The sequence below is a fragment of the Oreochromis aureus genome, linkage group 22, assembly GCF_013358895.1.
Source record: "Oreochromis aureus strain Israel breed Guangdong linkage group 22, ZZ_aureus, whole genome shotgun sequence".
Lineage (NCBI taxonomy): Eukaryota > Metazoa > Chordata > Actinopteri > Cichliformes > Cichlidae > Oreochromis > Oreochromis aureus.
This window is the reverse complement of record NC_052962.1, coordinates 18,445,507-18,466,354: the sequence shown is the minus strand read 5'-3', so window position 1 is coordinate 18,466,354 and position 20,848 is coordinate 18,445,507. Positions and strand designations below refer to the sequence as shown.

The window sequence follows — 20,848 nt, the reverse complement described above, 5'->3', positions numbered from 1 at the left end:
ACCTAATCTTCTTCTGACTATAATAAAAAGCTTTTCCTTCACATATACTGGGTAAAAGGTACATTTAGAGCAGTGCATGTCCTGCCAGATCCAGCCAAAAGGTGATGTTGTGGAAAAATAATTTTCTGAGATTTGCCAAGGGGCTTGTGGATAACAAATAGGGCTTGCAGGATAAAAAAAGAGGCCTCTGTCTGCAGAAATGCAGCAGAAAAAGAGCAGGGGGAATTTCATGTAGTGAAAGGAGACACCAGGTATGTGTCCACTACAGGGTGACCGCTCTCTGCCCTGCCCTTAAACAAACAAGGATGAGTGACTAGGAAACAAGGAGGAGTTCTCACACTCATGTAGGCATCAACCTGATAATGAAGACACAATGTGAGCATTATATTTAGGCCAGGTCATTTAATCGAATGAAATTTTCAGCTGATACAGGCGACATCAAGCCTTAGTGTTCTCCTGAATGTAAAAGTAATAGAAAACAAAACTCTATTTGCATAGCTCTGTCTCGCTCTTGCACACACATGCACACACTTGCACGCAAATTCCTAAACTGCACCAGACATCCAGAGAAGACCGAAACAGGCGAAGTAAACAAACAGTAGACCAAAAACGAGTGAAGGAATGGAGATTTCAGACCTGACAGCTGGAGGGTGACTGAATGATTTTAACAGCGGAAAACACAGAAGGTGGGCTGACATTTAAAAGTGAAACAGTGGTAGGTGTTGAATGTAAATAAAGGAAATAAAACCCTATTATTTTTCACTTTTAAAAACAGCGGCAGCTCTTAGTAAGAACCTTTCTTTAATCACAGTGTATCACAGTTAATTACGAATAAGTCGGTGCTCCTGTCAAGACAGTTTGGACAAACAGTGAGTAGAAAATAAGAAAATAAAAGTCTGTAAAGAGTTTTTAATCTAGACAAAGTAGAGCTAGGCACTTGTTTGTTCTCTCACACAGGAGTGCTTTTATACCCTTTGATGAGAAAGGAGGTTAAAAAAATCATTCATTTCCATCGTAGTCCTCAAATTAGATGATTTTTTTCTAAATCCTACATACTCGTTATTTCTTCTCAGACTCAATTGGCACTTCATGGACGAGATGTCCTTTAACTCTATCATCTAAGTCCACAAAATCTCTGTCAGCCCATTTCCCCCTCCACACTTTACACATACAAACCCATCTGCAGCTACTCTACCACCCACAAATTTACTATCAGTCCCCATTTCCCCAACTATCTGACCCTTTGCCTTATACCCTCGTGCTATAAAGCACGTCATAGCTCGTCGTGGGCAGCAGCCTCATCCGCTTTAAGTTTGAACTCTGCCTCTGTGATCTTTCCGTCACCGTTGCGGTCCTGGTTGGAGAACATGTTGTCAATGATGCGGTAAGGATCAAAGCCAGGAGCCAGGCGACCTTTACCCTCGGTCACCTGCCGCATGATGTAGTCAGTGAACTGCGCAAACAAAAAGGGGGTGGTAAATTAATGGCGATGGTTAAGAGAAAATCTTGATAAGAGCAGCTTTATGACATACCTCAGAGGGCTCCACCTCTTTGTCGCTGTTTTTGTCCATCTCAGAGAAGAGGTCTGGAGACACCTCGTCGTTCCAGATGAACATGTAGCCTTCAGGAAGTCCTTCCTCCATTTCAACCAGCTCGATGTCAAACACCAGGACGGCACTGCCTGGAACCTCACCAGCTGGACGCACAAATACACGCTCAATAAATCACTGTGATTCATTCCAGACACTAGCTGAAAAGAGAGAACTATCTCTACTGCTCACTGGGTGTTTTAACTTCAAGTTATAAAATTATTAAATGGAGTTTACAGTCATTGTTTGCTCAATGAATTTTTTGATAAATGTGGAAATACGGTTATGCTTTTAGTTAAATGAGGAGAACTGATGCTACTCTCGTGTTAAATCCATCCATCCTCCCTCCTATACTCCTCCTGCTTATCTGGGCAGGCCCGGCAGTACCAGAAAGACCCTCGTGTGTCTGCCTTTCTGTGGACCCACTACCCACAGGATGAGCTATAGGGGTTCAGTGCATTTCCCAAATCTGCTGATAAGTGGATCTTTCATCCCTGACCAGGCTAGACAGCAAAACTAAGTAAATACTAACAATAATTTTATTTTATGACTGGAAACTGAAAGAAACCTTTCATGTGTTGCACCATCAGAAAGGTGCACTAAGTAGAAAGTTATTGTTTCATTTTAAATAAAATGAAACACACATTCTGAGAGTGTGTGTGAGTGTGCGGGCGTGTGTGCGTGACTCACTGACTCCCCTCTCCCCATAGCCCAGATGAGGAGGAATAACAAGGTGTCTTCTCTCTCCTACACACATGTCCATGAGTCCATCCTCCATCCCCGGGACCACCTGGTTTGCTCCCAGGACTATGTTGTATGTCTTTCCATAATTGTACCTGAAACAGATGAACATATAAAACAGCTGCATATTAGTCGTCGTGCTAAAGGAAGCATCTCCGTCATTTCTGTGTATACACATGAGATCTGTTTTTCTTATTTATTCTTGTTTAAGAATAAGTAAAACTTTCAAGTTGTAAACATAATGTGTATTTCCTTAAGTTCAGCAGGCCAGAGGATAACGGTGTGGGTTTGAATCCACAGCATTAAGAGAGTTTTTCAAATGGAAACCTGCTGCTAGGATGACTCACAATTGTGGATTCAACCAACCAACATCGAGGAGACATGACCCTGCAGACCATTAATCAGAATTGTTCAACTCATTGCTGGGGATCATTACTATATAAAGAGCTCACAGCTCAGACAAAGAGCTCACCATTCAAGAGACCCTACTTAATGTTATCTTTGTGGTAGCTGGACACTAAACCAGGAGTTTACAGTGGCCGTGAGGAATAGAAAGGGGAAAAAAAGGAAGTTCACATGTAGAACGACAATGTTCTTTTTCAAATGCGTAACGTGAACAAAGTGGAACTTTCACCACCACCTACACACACTTGAATGCACATCTGTAAGAGGAAACTTGCTAACCGGTCTGTTTGAAGGCTGAAATCTGACACACCCTCTCTTCAGTCTGCCTGAAGCTGTTTCTATGCAAATCTGTCCAAACTAAATTTCCTCCTGAAGTCTTGTCGTTTGCTCTGATCCAACTTTGCGAACCTCTTTAGAAAGAAGAGGCTTTCTCCTGACAGCTAACTGTACTCTTATTTAACATGCTAACTGAGCCCCTTAGAGTCTGAGATGTAGCTCTTGGGCTTTACATGGTCTGATCTTGGGGTGAATTTGCTGTGGCTTTGTGGCGTTGCTCCAGACCAGCAAGCTGGACATGGAGGAAACTGTTACAGAGTCATGTTCACCATGAATAATCTTGTTGGCTACATATTATAGCTACATTATGAAGCTTTTGTGCATATAATACATGTTTTTGGTCAGGGTGGTGGGTCTATGTGCTTATTGGTTGACATCTGGTGGATGCCTCCGCTTTTTATTCACTGACTCTGCACTTTTGTAGAATTTCAATAAATTGTTTTCAGGGAGTTCTGCTCTCCTCTAATGGTCCTTTTTTATGTTTTACTTTTGAACAGAATTATAAAAACTAAAATCGACAGTTGCTTAAAGATGAGTTGAATCTCACCTCCAATTTTTAACCTAGCAATAGCTTTACTAACCTGCTATCAACCCACTACATGTCACCCCTGTCATAGTTCTTATCATGCCATCTATTGCTGCCCTCTTCATTACAGGACATTTTTAAATTGTGTTAAACCGTTGCTCGACTTATGTCTGTATGAGATCAGTTGATTATGATGTACTTGCAAGAAGACTGCTGTTGAAAAGATAACTGACCCTGAAACAGGGCCGAGTCGGGGCTAATAAAGATAAGATTGCATGCCTGGGCATGACGGCACATGCATGGAAAATTCCACAATTTTGGAAGGCTAATTGTGTAACTTAGGATGTGACTCCAGCTATAATGGCATCCGAGAGCTGTAGGCTTTAGTCTTACTCTGTACCCTCTGATTTCTTGCTGCAAGTAAAACTTGAGAGACTCTGTGATCATTGCTTAAAGTTTTTAAGTCAAATTTTTAAAATTGTCTAAATGCTGATGATGCTCTGGTCCTGATTTCACAGCTTCAACACTCTTTACCTGATCTCTTAATTATTAACCGCTTCTCTAATATATCAGGATATAGAGTAAATTGGTCAAAATCCGAAGCACTCCCTCTGCCCCAAAACCTTGTTCCAGCCGGGGGATTTCAGCTGGCCTCAGACAGGTATTAAATACTTGGGCATAACTTTCCCCCCTTTGTTATCTAACATAGTTCAAGCTAATTTTGAACCTCTATAGGACAAGTTCAGAACCAACATAATTAGATGGTTCCCTCTGTTTCTCACCCTTTGGGGCAAAGTTAACATTATTAACATGAACTGTGCTCCAAAATTCAATAACTTGCTACAAGCACTCCCGCAAAAAATCCCATCAAAATATTTTCATTAATTTGACAGGCTCTCCGACCAATTCTTATGGAATAACAAACGTCCTAGAATAAAGCTTAAACAGCTACAGCAACCAGTGGAGTGGGGTGGCCTACTTTTAGACACACGGTTCACTGTGTATCGTCCCTCCCCCCACTAAGCTCTCAGTAGATATACAACCCCCCCCCCATTCTTTCGTTCCTGCAGGTGGTCTGGAAGAAGGTGGCCTTTCAACTCCCACCGTCACACTGAGGCCTCCATTTGGCTCAATCCCAACTCTGCACTAATAAGTCTCAGTTTCTCTGTTAGCTTTTTTTTTTTTGCTTTTTTTTGCGTAAGCTTTACTTACGTGGAGTCGATGGATGTGCCGTCCATCAGAGAGGCATTGTAGTGGTATTTAACAAAGTCTCCCTTCTTAGTTTGCCTGTCACACTCGTCTGGCTTGAAAGTGACGGTGATCTCAGTGTTGTCCGTGGGGTTGTGGAAGTCGATGATGTGGACGTCGAACACCAGCACAGCTGAGCCTGGGATCTTTGTGCCTGAGAGAGAGAGAGAGAGAGAGAGAGAGAGAGAGATGTGGAAAGGGAAAAAAAGGAGATGAATCTACCTCTGATTTCAGTCAAAACAAGAATCCATAATTTTTTATTTTTTTTTTTTAATTTATTGAACCTTGAGTGGAAAATGTGCACATTTGTACAAAGATGTTCTCAAAAACTAACGTTTATGTCCCGTCGCTACAGAAGACCTTCTGTTTTCTCTGCCACAAGAAGAACGCAGAGAAATGGCAAAACAAACACTTCTGATCTCATGGCTCATGACTCTTACGATCTTTCTCTCACTGAGCCAACGAATCTGAGCATTACACACATACACACCCGTGCCCTCCTCTCCGTAGCCGAGATGCGGGGGGATGGTGATGGTGCGTCTCTCCCCAATGCAGACTCCGATCAGACCCTCATCCATGCCGGCGATCACGTAGCCTCGACCCACGTATGTGTCATAGGTACGATTACGAGAGTAGCTGAGGAAAAGAAATATTAGGAAAATAATTTTGAGGGTGAAAACAGTTTGTTTTTTCCCTCATATAATAAAGTTAGTCATAGCTTAAGCTTGAGTTTCAGATGCACGCCGATATGGAGGAGGTAAAAACGCGGTAACACATTGCAAATGTCAGTTTTCCTTTATAGATACAGGGAATGTGAGATACAGGGTAATGAACAAAGAGGTAAACACACACACAAAAAACATCTGTCTAGCAGATAATCAAACCAGGGACTTCATTTCCTCCTTTGTGATATGCCCCCTACCCAATCTGCTGTCGGATCACGCCAGTGTCACCCAAATTTTGTAAGTTTTGCTCTCTTAGTTCAGACTTGTACACACACAGGCAACAAAGCAAACTAACGGATAAGACAGATAATGACGCGTTATTATCACAGTTCCTCTTTAATCCCTGCTATCCATGTTTACATTTTGTACTGGTTATAGTCTAAGAAGCTTGGAAAGAAAGCCACTGGACTTCTTTAACTTTCTTGAAGAAGTTTCATCTCGCATCTGAGAAGCTTCTTCATTTGCAAAACAAACCAGTGAGTGTCCCAGGTATTTAAACCCAAGTGGGGGTTGTCCCTTAAAGGAGTTGTTGACCCACCATTAATCATGAGTCAAGGTGTGAAAAAGGCATGGGTCATTACAGGAGAGGTTTTGTCTGATACCATTGTGAAACCTTGCCTTGCCCCATTGTGTGACTGGAGATTGAGGCACCAGCATTGTAGGTGGCAGACAGTCGGTGCCCTAAGCTCCTGAGACTACCATGACCGGTAGTCATGGTAGTCCGAGATGTCCAAGGTTATTCTAGCGTGGGACTGAGGATAAGTTAGTCAGAGGTTATTTTAGCATGGGATGGGTGGTATATGTGTAAACTCACACACACACACACACACACACACACACACACACACACACACACACACACACACACACACACACACACACACACACACACACACACACACAACATGAGGAGAAGCAGAGGGAGAGGAGAGAGTGAACACAAAGTTAGACCTCCACTCTGGTGGAAGATAGAAACTATAGCATAATCTGATAAGTACACAGGTGGAAGTTAGATAAGGCATTACATAGAGCACACATGTTGTATTATCACGCAGAGTAAGAGTAATAGGCACAGAAGGATGTATGCTTAAAAGTAGAGGAGTGACGGGGTGGGGGTTTTGTCTGCGAGCTCAGGAGGAAGTGGGGGAGATGTCGCAGCTCCTGCATGACTGCATGACAGGAAAAAGAGGGAGCGAGTGGTTTCAGATCGGGTCGCCTTGACATTTGCAGCTGACATAGGAGGTTGTTTTGGCAAGATTATTTTTGTTTTTTGTTTATGATTAGCCGTTGAGGAGGAAACATGACTGACGTGTTTTGAATACGGTGATGTCAACCAAGGTCTCGTTTAAAAGCCAGAGGTGACCGTGCCTTTGCTATTGCCGCTACTAGACTCTGGAATAATCTCCCAGTTGATGTCCGTACATCAATTTGATTTGAGTAAAACTTGTAGTTTTTGAGATTTGTGTATTTAAAATTTTTAAATATATTTTTGATTCACGGTTGAACCACACATTGCCACGTAGACCTAAGGGGGACGATATTTCAGCACACTGTATATGCAAATATGGTTATGCTCAAAATAAACAGTCTTGGGTCTAAGAGAGACAGATGTTGAAGTCCTTATTAACTCACGATTCGGATGACTGAATTCAGGAGTGACTCATTACCCGCTTATTGGTTTCCTGCAGTCTGGGTGTAAATGTAATTCACACACACAAATAAATACTAAACAAGCTAAAAAAAAATACGGCTGCGTCTAAAATCAACTCTCCTTTGTTTTGAAAGAAGCTGCTAAAGGGAATGTTCTTATTCAGCATCTGCAAAACCTCCAAGGACTGAAGAGCCTCTCTCTCAAGATGCTGAATGTTTATGTGCATTACCTTAGACTGAAGGTAAATGAACAATACCAGATTTACTGGTTTTATTGTGATGGACACAGTGTGGTAGCTTCTAGCTGTGTGGAATAAGGATAAAGACACTTAGCTGTGAGACTACCCAGAAGTTAAAATGCAACGTCAGCTCATTTGGTGTTGATGCATTCAATATCACACCTGTTACAGTAAATACGTCTGCATAAAGCACAACAGCAGGAAACAATCTTACCCTCGAAACCACTGGGCGTAAGCTGCAACCAACAACTGGTTTAATAGCGTGCATTTGTTTGTGCATTTGTTTGATTACCTTGAATAACTCTGCGTCATATGACGCAGATACCAAAGAAATGCACACAGTGCAAATCAGATATGAGTGCAAATGTGTTTCTTTTTTCCTTTAGTGTTTTGTCTTGCATTCACTGGCAATATTACGTGGTACACGTCAATCAGAACCGTGTTATTTCTTTGTGGCACAGATTCAACAAGGTGCTGGGCACATGTACTTGACGTGATAGATGAAATGATGATGATTAAAAATTATGGATTCTTGTTTTGACTGAAATCAGAGGTAGATAATGACGCGTTATTATCACAGTTCCTCTTTAATCCCTGCTGTCCATGTTTACATTTTGTACTGGTTATAGTCTAAGAAGCTTGGAAAGAAAGCCACTGGACTTCTTTAACTTTCTTGAAGAAGTTTCATCTCGCATCTGAGAAGCTTCTTCATTTGCAAAACAAACCAGTGAGAGTCCCAGGTATTTAAACCCTAGTGGGGGTTGTCCCTTAAAGGAGTTGTTGACCCACCATTAATCATGAGCCAAGGTGTGAAAAAGGCATGGGTCATTAAAGGAGATGTTTTGTCTGATACTATTGTGAAACCTTGCCTTGCCCCATCGTGTGACTGGAGATTGAGGCACCAGCATTGTAGGTGGCAGACAGTCGGTGCCCTAAGCTCCTGAGACTACCATGACCGGGATGACTGAGAATCTACACACGTACTGGTTACAGTGTTATATTCTGTGTATATATAGTTTTTTATACTCTATTATTGTGGTTATAGTTATTAACTTGGGCCTCCAACTCTCCCTGCTTCAGCGTTTCCAATTAGTTCAAAATGCTGCAGCACGCCTCCTAACCAGTGTGAGAGATGTCCAAGGTTATTCTAGCGTGGGACTGAGGATAAGTTAGTCAGAGGTTATTTTAGCATGGGATGGGTGGTATATGTGTAAACTCACACACACACACACACACACACACACACACACACACACACACACACACACACACACACACACACACACAACATGAGGAGAAGCAGAGGGAGAGGAGAGAGTGAACACAAAGTTAGACCTCCACTCTGGTGGAAGATAGAAACTATAGCATAATCTGATAAGTACACAGGTGGAAGTTAGATAAGGCATTACATAGAGCACACATGTTGTATCATCACGCAGAGTAAGAGTAATAGGCACAGAAGGATGTATGCTTAAAAGTAGAGGAGTGACGGGGTGGGGGTTTTGTCTGCGAGCTCAGGAGGAAGTGGGGGAGATGTTGCAGCTCCTGCAGGAAAAAGAGGGAGCGAGTGGTTTCAAATCGGGTCGCCTTGACATTTGCAGCTGACATAGGAGGTTGTTTTGGCAAGATTGCATTGAAGGTGTTTGTCATCACATTGACCTTTTCTATTTACAGGCTTAGTTATGATCATTCCATACACATTGCATATTTGTGCTTATTTGGAGTTGATGTTTCATCCAAAAGGGTCTTAAGTTTCACTGGAGAACATTGAAGGTTGACTGCATGCATGCTTACAATACACATAAATCTAGTGACAGGCCTGAGCGAAGGCCCAAGTGTCTTCTGCTTCTTTTTGTAACCTGTTGCACTTTAGTCTACTTGGTGACTGATGACCAGAGTCAGTGACCAGCCTCAGAGACCCTGGGGGCTTGAAGTTTATTGCCTTATTTGGTAGGTGTTATAGAAAAGAGAAGTTATATGTCTGTGTCTAGCCATTAAGATGTACAAGATGTATCATTGTCTGTAAACAATGACTGTACACAATGTATTTTTAATCTGTAATTGACGGACGTGGGGGTGTGATCCTCAGTGCTATAAAACCAGCATCCAGTGTATTTTTGTTAGAAGATATTTCTTCTCCTGTGCTAATAAACTCACCGTTTGATTGCACCTTTCTGGGCCTCCGTGGTTTGTTTCTCTGGTCTGCATTTGATCGATTTTGCGACATTCAGCACACTGTATATGCAAATATGGTTATGCTCAAAATAAACAGTCTTGGGTCTAAGAGAGACAGATGTTGAAGTCCTTATTAACTCACGATTCAGATGACTGAATTCAGGAGTGACTCATTACCCGCTTATTGGTTTCCTGCAGTTTGGGTGTAAATGTAATTCCCACACACAAATAAATACTAAACAAGCTAAAAAAAATACGGCTGCATCTAAAATCAACTCTCCTTTGTTTTGAAAGAAGCTGCTAAAGGGAATGTTCTTATTCAGCATCTGCAAAACCTCCAAGGACTGAAGAGCCTCTCTCTCAAGATGCTGAATGTTTATGTGCATTACCTTAGACTGAAGGTAAATGAACAATACCAGATTTACTGGTTTTATTGTGATGGACACAGTGTGGTAGCTTCTAGCTGTGTGGAATAAGGATAAAGACACTTAGCTGTGAGACTACCCAGAAGTTAAAATGCAACGTCAGCTCATTTGGTGTTGATGCATTCAATATCACACCTGTTACAGTAAATACGTCTGCATAAAGCACAACAGCAGGAAACAATCTTACCCTCAAAACCACTGGGCGTAAGCTGCAACCAACAACTGGTTTAATAGCGTGCATTTGTTTGTGCATTTGTTTGTTTACCTTGAATAACTCTGCGTCATATGACGCAGATACCAAAGAAATGCACACAGTGCAAATCAGATATGAGTGCAAATGTGTTTCTTTGTTCCTTTAGTGTTTTGTCTTGCATTCACTGGCAATATTACGTGGTACACGTCAATCAGAACCGTGTTATTTCTTTGTGGCGCAGATTCAACAAGGTGCTGGGCACATGTACTTGACGTGATAGATGAAATGATGATGATGAATGATGAAATCTTATCTTAAATATGACATCTTTCTTCAGAAAACTAAACTACACCTTTCTTGTTTTTTGTTTTGATTTTCAAATCAAATTTGTTTCTGCCTCTATAATCTCTTATTTGTGTCCTTTGCGGTTCTAAATTTAGCATACAAGCAATGCCGCTCTAAATGAGGCTTTTTCAAATCCACAAGAAACACCACAAGAAGAGAGATTTTAAAAGCAAAACAGTTATGCGACATAGATGTGCAGGAAGTTTCTACTTGAAGTTTAAGTTTCGATTCCTCTGTCCTGCGTCTTTGTGTCTCCAGAGAAATGCTGCCACCGTGAGGTTACTTGAGAAACAACGGGCAATAAACGAGAACACGTTTCCCTCTATGATGAATACATACCTAGAATCGAAAAATGTCCCATCCAGAAGGCTGCCGTTGTAGTGGTAACGCACAAAGTCTCCAGAAACGGTCTTCCTCGTGCAGGACTCGGGCACCACTTGGTTAGTCACTGTGATCCCGTCTCTGGGATTGTGGAGGTCCAACAGGACAACATCAAACACCAGGGAGGCCTGTCCTGGGATGTCACTGCCTGAGGAGAGAAGAATATGATGAAGAAGCTAAACTCTATTTTTCTGGGCTCAGGTTGCTATTCCCAAACTTTAAGCAAATCTGATCACGATGATGTGATGTGAACATGAGAGCACGGGAGCCTTCTTAGTAATACTGTTTGTGCTTGTTAATGATAGAGTCTGAGTAAGCGGGTTTTCTTACCCTTAAACAGAACCAGTTTCAGTGTCTGTGCTCAGTTAAACTTCACTTGTTAATAACTCACATACACAAAGGTGTTATGAATCATTCCATCTTAATTTCCTCCAGCAGGTAGTCACATAACCACGGATGGAGGATAAACTTCCTATTACTTAACTTATTATACCTGCATGCAGCTGTTTTTCTTCAATTTATAGTGTACGTATTATTTATTAATGCAATTTCCACTACCCTTAAACAGTGTCAGTCTTACTTTTACTGTCTACTTTTCTTTTTTTTTATTTTTATCACTCTTGTAAAGCGACAGAAAATATAAATACAAATGCTCAGTTACTGTACTTAAGTAGAATTTTTCAGGTTACCTGTACTTTGCTTAAATAGTTATTTTTCTGGCAGCTTTGTACTTTTACTCCATACGTTTTTACACAAATGTGTATACTTACATTTTCAAAACAGGCTCATTACCTTTAGTTAAAGACATTTGAGGGGAGTTATTATTATTTTCTATCACTGCGGGCCTTCAAAAGGTTCATTCGATTTGAGCCTAAACAGTAACACACGAAAACTAATCCTAACGGTGTATCAATCGCCGGGGTTATTGCACATAAAGGGATGAAAGAGGCAAAACTATATAATTTATGCAGCTAAACATATACAAGTTCTATTCCCATTTAATAATGTAATTTTGTCAAACTAATTTCTAATTTCTAATTTCTAATGCTTGTAGTAAAACTTGAAGAAACTAGAAATCCATCCATCTATTTTCTTGACTGCTTATCCCAGCTGTCATAGAGCAGGAGACGGGGTACGCCATAGACAGGTCGCCAGTCTGATAGAAGACTTTAAGGAACTAATCACATCAAAACTCACCATCTCCATTCTCTCCATATCCAAGCGATGGGGGCATAGTGATGATGCGCCTCTCTCCAACACACATTCCCAGAAGACCCTGATCCATACCGGCGATCAGCCAGCCGATCCCGACGTAAGTGTCATAGGTCCGCATGCGGGTGTGGCTGCAGCAGAGAGTGGCGAAAACAGGCTGTAAGTGTGGAGGTGGATTGATGCATGAATGACAGCTTGTGCAAGACAAACCTGGAATCAAAGAGGGTCCCGTCCAGCAGGGTGCCGTTATAGTGGTAGCGGACGTAATCAGACACTTCCACCTTTCTGGAGCAGACGGAGGGCGTGTGGTAAGTGTTTATCTGGACGCCATCCTCGGGGTTCCACACATCGAGGAGCAGGACGTCAAAGTGGAGGATGGAGTCAGGAGGGATGATGTCACCTGTGGAGGAACGAACGGCAGGTGATTCTTAAACTCTGCAGTGAGATATCTGGATTAAATAAACAATCGATAACTCAAAATTTCGTGTTATTATCTAAAATGTTTGACTAATAACTCAATATTTCAAGTCATTTTTTCATGAGTTTGAGTTAGTAAGTTGAAATTTTGAGTTATGAATGGCAAAAATGTTTTTTGTTTTTTTTCAGTGGCAGAAATAAGCTTCCATACTCTTCTACTGTTTCACAGAAGCTCCACGAGCAGACAGAAGATGTGGATGTAAAGTGAAGAAGGCGAAGGTAAGGGGACAGGGGGAGGAGGTGGAGGGCCTCAGTGTGTGGTAGCCATTGTGATTTTACTACTGATGAGTTGGCAGTCTCTTCTGGCAAAATTTTCCCTCTACCACTTCAGAGCGGTCCGTCTATCTCACCGCTCTGTTTTCTTTTTCCTTGTTTGATCCCTCTAAAACAGGCGGCGGTAGAGGACACAGCCTCAGCCTTTACCTGTCTGCACATGCCCACTCTTTCTCTCTCTCTCTCCCATTAGATAATGGGATAGAAATATTTCATGCTCTCTTTCTCACATATACACACCTCTCTCTTCTTGTAAACATAGCTTCACATCCTGTGACTCCCACAATATATGCATTTTCTCACACAAAGACCCTGATTTCTGAACAACGGCCCAGGTTTTTTTCATTTCCACACACACACTCATGACGTGACAGTGTATCTGCTTGCAGCTGATGCAGTAACATTCACAGCTGAAAATCCACAGCGGCTTCCTCTGGTCTGCTTCCTGGTCTGTGATGCCCCTCTGACATCATTCAACATGGATGCTTAGGAGCAGCCCACTTCCTCTTTGCTTCCACTGACTCCAACAGAACAAAAGTCAGAGCGTTCATCAAAGACTGTAACTTCTCCGCCTTGTGCTCCTGCAAATATCCCACCAAGATCTCTCTTTGTTATGATTAGCTCTGCCAGAGATATATTTATAGTAACTACAGAGGGATAAACACCAGTCTATGCCCTAACTTCCCAGAGTTTGGGCACAGAAGTTTTGTTCTCGTTCCAAACAATCAGTCATATGGGACAGAGCGATGTGCTGATATGAGTTTGGCACGCATTCAGACATACGCACCGTAGCCTTGTTTTCCATAAGCGAGTTGAGGTGGGATCTTCACCAGGCTTCTCTCGTTGACACACATTCCCACGAGAGCTTTGTCCATCCCTTCAATCAGCTGCTTCTTGCCAACAAAGACATTGTATGTGCTGCCACGGTCATAACTAAAACATGAACAAAAACAGACTGTCAAGGAATTATCTATGAGGATGTTGCTGTGTAACATGAATCGTTTTATTCCCTGGCTTTAATCACATTTCCTTTGAGGCAATGACTTCAGGTTTTTAAAGTGACTGCCTTTCTTTTTCATTTTTAAACATCTTAACAGCCTTTTATTTCTAAAGATTTAACATAAAGACTCTTATGCAAAAATGTAAGTGTATTTCTCACTAAAACTGGGCCACGGTGTTATCTTATTCTGCAGCGTCCATCATAGTTTATGCTGTACTCTAGAAAAGTTTGAAATCCATTGTGCAGTAAATCAAATGTGACAGTGTATCTGGGGCTTTGGGTGTCTGCCCAGCTGACCACTGTGCAAGATATTTTCACTGTCAGTGGTTTGCAAAGTGGAGTTCGGGGGACTTTAAAGGTCGTGGAAGAATGGCTCTGCATAAAACCAAAACTAGTTTAACGGTTAAATTATCTCTCAGATCGGGGTCCTGTGTAATCCCTGTTACCGTCTGTTTTTAAGACGACACAAAAACAGTTTTGGACCCTGAGATTAAGCACCAGAGCTCAGGCTGTCTGGTTGCCTGCGTGGCTCACAGGGGCGAACCACTAAACGCGCACTTTTACGCATCGCGCACGCTGCTCGGACCGTGCAGCCGGTCTTCTAAATGCAAAGGTGCTAAAGTGAGAGGGAAATAATGCAGATGTGAGATACTCACCTGGAGTCGAACTTGTTGCCGTCTGGAAACGTGCCGATGTAGTGATACCTGACAAAATCTCCTACTTTGACCGCGCGCACACACTGCTCTGGCACGGAGGTTTTCTCAATGAGGATGTCGTCTAACGGTACCGGAGGAGCGTTGCAGGCGGCGAACGTCACCAGAACCGAGAGATACAACACCCCCTGCGCGCACTTGATCATTGTGACCGAGGAGAAAGCTTTGAGACGATGGAGGTAACTGTGGGTACGGCCTGCCTGTGTGCCCGCTGACTCCCTGTCCCCCGGTGCTTTGATTTCCTCTACTCCGATTTGGACACAAGTCCTGCCCCTGGTTCCAGCGTAGGACTGATCACGTGTCAAGCCAGAGAAAAAGCCGCACCACATCCGGTTTGAATATTACAAGTAAAACTTTGACCCTTGGTCTAACTGTGACGCATTGTTAATAAAACCAAAATACAAGAGGTTGAAACGTGTGATCGAATATCTTTGTGCCACACAAGGAAAAAAACACACAATATTGGAGTAGAAAATTAGAGTCTTATTTTGACACAGTGACGTATTACTTCCGTGTTTCGCTCCAGCTGACTTAACGCCCTTTGCAATTGAATGGGATAGTTGGGGCACCGCGCATTGCTCTTGCGCAGTGCTGCCCGAGTTATGTGTCAACGTGGAAACATTGGGGTCTCCAAACAGATGCGGACACATCCACCTGGATCCATAAAAAAAGCAATAATCTGCATATCTGGCTACGCCTCCGATTTATAGTCAAAGTGTAAGAATGAGCAGTACGCATAACGATTGCTGCTGACTTTACGCACAGATAGAGTTATGTTGGTGGTGTTCAGGCTTTTGGAGGGGAGGCAGACAGAGGAGGAATGTTTCTACGTGGCAGTGGGAGGAGAAGAGGTGGGGGGGGGACAATCTCACCGGGGGTTCAATTAGGGAAGAAAGAGGTTCAAGCTTTAAATGTGAAAAAAATATTTTAAAAACGTAAAGCAGACGGTAAAATACCCAAAAATCCCCTTTGGGTAAAATACACTCTTGTTGAATTCATGCTTTCCCTAATAAAAGTTATGAAACGTAGACTTTCAACCCGGCTTTACAGTTGTACTGTGAAAAATCCGAACAACTGTAAAGTTTTACTTTTGTAATTTAATGGGAGGAGCACCTCCAGTAGCTCCCACTGGACGGAGCGATCTTGCCAGCCCCATGCCCGTGGGAGGGGAGGCTTTGTCTGGATACGTGGTGGAACTTGAGGCGGGCCTATAGACCCACGCTCAACAGCCTACCCTTCCAGCTCTTTCCAGCCTCAAAAATGGCTACCTCCACTTCTTCCCAGCTTTTTCCTGTCTTATTAATCGCATTTTTCGTCTCCGTGGTGAACTCCCAGTATGAGAAATACAGCTTCAGGAGTTTCCCCAGGCATGAGCTCATGCCTCTGGAGTCCGCTTACAAATACGCACTGGATCAGTACACCGGGGAGAAGTGGAAGGAGACGGTGGAGTACATGGAGGTGTCTCTGCGACTCTACCGGCTGCTGCGGGACAGCGAGGCCTTCTGCAACCTTAACTGCAGCTCCGTGAGGCTGGAGGACGAGCAGAGGTTTGCGGAGTTTCCAGAGCTGCAGGCGTTTGGAAACGTTATGAAGAGAGCGCAGTGCCTGAAGCGCTGCAAACAGGGCTTACCCGCTTTCAGGCAGACCATGCCCAGCCGGGACACTATAGATGAATTTGAGAGGAGGGAGCCGTACAAATACCTTCAATATGCCTACTTCAAAGTAAGCAGAACTAATAAGGAGGGGGCCTCGAAGTGGTCCCCTAAATGAGATTTGAGTCTCAAACCGGCAGGATCTGTGATGTGTTGTTTACAACTTTCTTTACCCAGTGATAAAAGTTTATTTAACTGTGGTCGTGATTTTTCCCCGACGTGCGTTTTGACGTCATCTACGTGCCACGGATGCACAATTGGGGGTCTGCTGTAAGAAACAAAACTCTTGTGGTTTACGGTCCATTTTTAAGGAAAGGAAAGAAACGCCGATAAAGGTGCTGATTCTTATTCCTCGGCACATCCTAGAATCGTCTATTTTACACGCACAGCATGGTCACAGAAAGTCGACTGTTAAAGCAAATTTATGAATAGTTCAGGAAGCTGAGAAACATGACAAACGCAGATGATCCCATGTGGAAGTGTTAGTTAATATAGTTATTGTATTTTTACCCCGCGATTAAACATTTCCATGCTGATGATTTCCCCCACATGGCCCAAGGGGTCACCGAAAAGTTTCATTTTAATGGAAATTAATGTAATCACATCACATTGAAGTTCCAGTTGTCACAACTAAGCTCCTTGGGCAGTGCCAAAAAAGGGGGAAGACACACTGTTTTGCACCAGTTTCGCAAAGTAATCTATTAATCTAAAATAATTAAAAATATGCAGCAGTAACGGAGTGTGAAGTAAGGTGTGCATGAGAGTGGAGATGTGTGTGAGGAATCAGAATCAGTTTTACTGACCAGGTATGTTTACATATACAAGTTACAGGACTACACCGTGACACAGACATTAATAACACATATATCATCTTTATATCAAAGATGTTGGAATCAATGTAATAAATATATAGTTACTATATATCAATTCAATTCAACTTTATTATATAGAGCTATATTTATAATTATAATTATAATGCTTTATATACAATTGAAGTAGAAGCAGATGTCAGTGATGAGGAAACAACAGGGGTCAGCACACTGCCAACAATATAAGTTGTGGTCAGTTGTGGTGATTTAAACAAATTAATAAGTGAAGACAAACATCAGCTGATAACTGATAAATGACATCACTTTTACAAGTAAGTCTACTGCTGCATGTGACACTAATTTCATTTCAGGTTAGTACCATAGGCTTTGTGTGGTTCCTTTACTGACCAGCACAAAAACAAATCATTTTAATGTGTGTTTTTGTGTTCTAGTCTGACAACCTGGCCAAGGCGGTGTCTGCTGCCCACACCTTCCTCCTGAAACACCCGGATGATGAGATGATGCAGAGAAACATGGCCTACTACAAGAGTCTGCCTGGAGCCGAGGAGCACCTGAAAGACCTGGAGACCAAATCCTACGAGGTAGGCACGGATACATGCTTTAAACGCAGTGAGGCGCTCTTTCATTTTGATCCTTTCTGATTTCTCGAGGCTTTTATCCACAAGAGGCGTCACACCCATGGCTGTGGCATGCAACCCACTCTGTTATTGGCTCTGCGGGTGCCCTGATGTGGAAGCAGCCTGTGGTCGTGCAGGTCAAACGGGCATATCTGGCAATATGAACTTGCCAGTTTTGGTCTGAGGACTTTAGGGCATCCTTGGCAGGGCTTCAGTGGCTACATCCACTTTACTTTACGCTAAAAAATTTCATATCTCTTGATATGTATTAGTGTTGTTATGTAAAATACAAGCGTGGGAAGGTGGAAAAAGAGAGTCTGCAACCATTACTCGTCAAAGATTTCAGACAGAAGATAATCATAGTGCTGAAAATGATTAATACTGAGTCCTTTATCAAAGTTTGCAATAACACTCTGGATTGTGTTTTCAAATCCTTTTTTCTTGTGGTATCTCAGACCTTATTTATACGTGCCGTGAGGGCGTACAACGGAGAAAACTTCCGTACCTCAGTGTCAGACATGGAGCTGGCACTCAGGGACTTCTTCAAGGTCTACGACGAGTGTCTGGCTGCGTCTGAGGGACCGAGGGACGTCAGAGATTTTAAAGACTTCTACCCCTCGATAGCTGGTCAGCTCATGTCCATCTCATGTGCATTCATGACTGTTTATTGAAGGCCTAAACTAGTTTTCTGTTTAGACCACTACATGGAAGTGCTGGAGAGGAAGGCCGGGTGTGAGAGCGACCTGACACCTGTTGTCGGCGGTTATGTTGTTGAGAAGTTTGTGGCCACCATGTACCACTACTTGCAGTTCGCCTACTACAAGCGTGAGTAGTACTCAGCTGGCAGCTTTGAGCAGAGAACTGTTTCTCTTTCGAATTTCTGAGGTTCGTTTGCTGGAGTTTGACTGTGACTTTAACTGTGCTTTCAGTGAATGACTTGAAGAACGCAGTGCCGTGTGCAACCAGCTACTTGCTGTTTGACCCCAATGACGAAGTCATGAAGAACAACGTGGAGTATTACAAGTTCCACAAAAGCAAGTGGGAGCTGATAGATGAGGATTTCCTCCCCAGATCAGTGAGTGATGTTCAGAATTAATTACACAGAATATGCACACCTGACTGATGCATTTCAGGCTGCTTTTTTACCTAAAAGTTATTGAAAAGATCTGTTCGGCAAATATGAAGCTTAGCATGGCATAAGTCTGTGCACTGCAGGGTATCTGTGTTATTAATGATCTTCAGAGATGCCCATGAGTGGATCCTGGAATTTTCCACCCTGTTTCCAGCCTTTAATGTTAATTAAGTTCATATAGTAAGCCATTTGCCAGATGCAGGTTTATTGTTAACAAACAGCTATAAAAATGCATCAGTGCCAAAAACTGCAGTTCCTCCAGCAGCCACTTGAGATTGGCTCTAAAAGTGAGATTAGCGCCATAGACTGTCTTGTTAAAAAGCACGTTTACAGCCTGGGAAATAAAAGGCTTCTGGGCTTTATAGTTCATTCATGATTTAATAAAAACTGTAAACAGGTTCATTTGTTTTACATTGGAATGGTTGAATTGTATTAATGTCTAAAGTTTGCATTATTACGGTTGTGACCAACAGAGGTGGCTATAGCTAGCAGCTGTCTGCTGGGCTTCACCACAGCTGACCTCTCAGTCGTTATTGTGGTGTTGGTGCATTTTGTAGAATTTACCTTTTGTGCAGTTAATTTCTCTAACAGCCCATCCAAGAAAGCAGAAGGTTTTATGAGTAAAATTTTATTGAACAAAGTTCAATTTAATTCAATTTAATTTATATAGCACCAAATCACAACAACAGTCGCCTAAAGGTGCTTTAGATTGTAAGATAAAGACCCTACAATAATACAAAGAAACCCCAACAATTAAACGAACCCTTTTGAATAAGCGCTTGGCAACAGTAGGAAAGAAAAACAATCTTTTAACAGGAAGAACCCTCTGACAGAACCAAGCTGAGGGAGGGCGGCCATCTGAATGTATTTTTGATATACCAGTAATAAAAAAAGTATAACTGTTCCTATAAAATGTTTATTGCTTTGTCACAGAAACACACACATCCTAAGGTGTTCCCTGCTTTTGAGTCTTTGGGTCTCTCTGACACTCATCATTTCTTTGACTGTTGTCCTGCAGGAGGCAGTCCGGTACTACAATCAGACCACCATGCAGCTTCAGATGTTGGAGTTCTCCAGACAGCGTCTGGCCAGCGACGATGAGGTGCGTGGTTTGTATCAAAGGATCTTTCCAGGCGGGAGGTTACCTTAGGTCAAGTGAAGGGAACATAAGATGCAGTCCATGCATAAAATTAGAAATGCATAATTCCCATTAAATGACAGTTTGGACTGCACTGTTTGCATCTGTGACCTTGTGTAACTGGGAAAACCCTAGATTCCTCAGGCTGGTCACATGATGACCTTCAGTACAATGTGTCCAGTGTTTATTAGACTGCAATATCACAGACAGCCGTGAGGTGGCAGTGTGGCATCATGTTTCTTTGAGTTATTATGCTGCAGCACAGGAAGTGTGGCCATCAGGGCAACCAACCATAAACCAGGATTACATGCTGTATGTGGTAAATACCATTCAGTTACTGACTGTAATCTCTTCAGTAATGCAGAATATGAGAAATCACAGATAAAACTGCGAGTGTGAGGATTAATGGTAATCCACTTAGTGGAAAAAAACCTCGCTTTGAAACAAAACAGTCGCACCTGAGTTGTCTCTGTGTCATTGTGTCATTGTTTTTTCGTGTCTGTGTCTGCAGGGGGAGGTGGTCGAGTTTATAGATGAGTTCCTGGACGAGAATGAGTAGAAGATTCTGCTGAAACACTGAAAAACAACACAAAACACTCCCAATTTTTATATTTATCGGGGTTTACAGTCTGTGGTTGATTGAGTTTGTTTTACTTTCCTACTGCGTGCCTATTAATATTCTGTTCAGTGGACATACAGCATAGTGGCTTAATAATTTAAAGAAAACGGAGATATTTTGTCTCATCTTTTTATTAATGAATTTCTCCACTGTGAATCACCCGAGTATGACATGTTTTTCCTTTTTTTTTTTTTTTTTTTTTTTTTT

General features: G+C 42.3%; 2 protein-coding genes across 2 annotated transcripts; one reads left to right on the top strand and one right to left on the bottom strand.

Annotated features, from left to right (window-relative positions):
* Positions 1 to 387: 387 nt before the first annotated feature.
* On the bottom strand, positions 388 to 14,930 carry fkbp9 (FKBP prolyl isomerase 9). Its single transcript, XM_031729359.2, has 10 exons — positions 14,597 to 14,930; positions 13,728 to 13,873; positions 12,401 to 12,590; positions 12,176 to 12,321; positions 10,937 to 11,126; positions 5,336 to 5,481; positions 4,810 to 4,999; positions 2,280 to 2,425; positions 1,533 to 1,696; positions 388 to 1,453 (listed from the first exon to the last, which is right to left on the bottom strand). Exons 1-10 carry the CDS (start codon positions 14,797 to 14,799, stop codon positions 1,274 to 1,276), a joined length of 1,701 nt encoding a protein of 566 aa, XP_031585219.1. The 5' UTR covers positions 14,800 to 14,930; the 3' UTR covers positions 388 to 1,273.
* A 911-nt stretch (positions 14,931 to 15,841) lies between these two features.
* LOC116312094 (cartilage associated protein) lies at positions 15,842 to 20,833 on the top strand. Its single transcript, XM_031729452.2, has 7 exons — positions 15,842 to 16,375; positions 17,567 to 17,716; positions 18,208 to 18,379; positions 18,449 to 18,577; positions 18,682 to 18,827; positions 19,903 to 19,986; positions 20,534 to 20,833. Exons 1-7 carry the CDS (start codon positions 15,914 to 15,916, stop codon positions 20,579 to 20,581), a joined length of 1,191 nt encoding a protein of 396 aa, XP_031585312.1. The 5' UTR covers positions 15,842 to 15,913; the 3' UTR covers positions 20,582 to 20,833.
* The last annotated feature ends 15 nt before the right edge of the window (positions 20,834 to 20,848 follow it).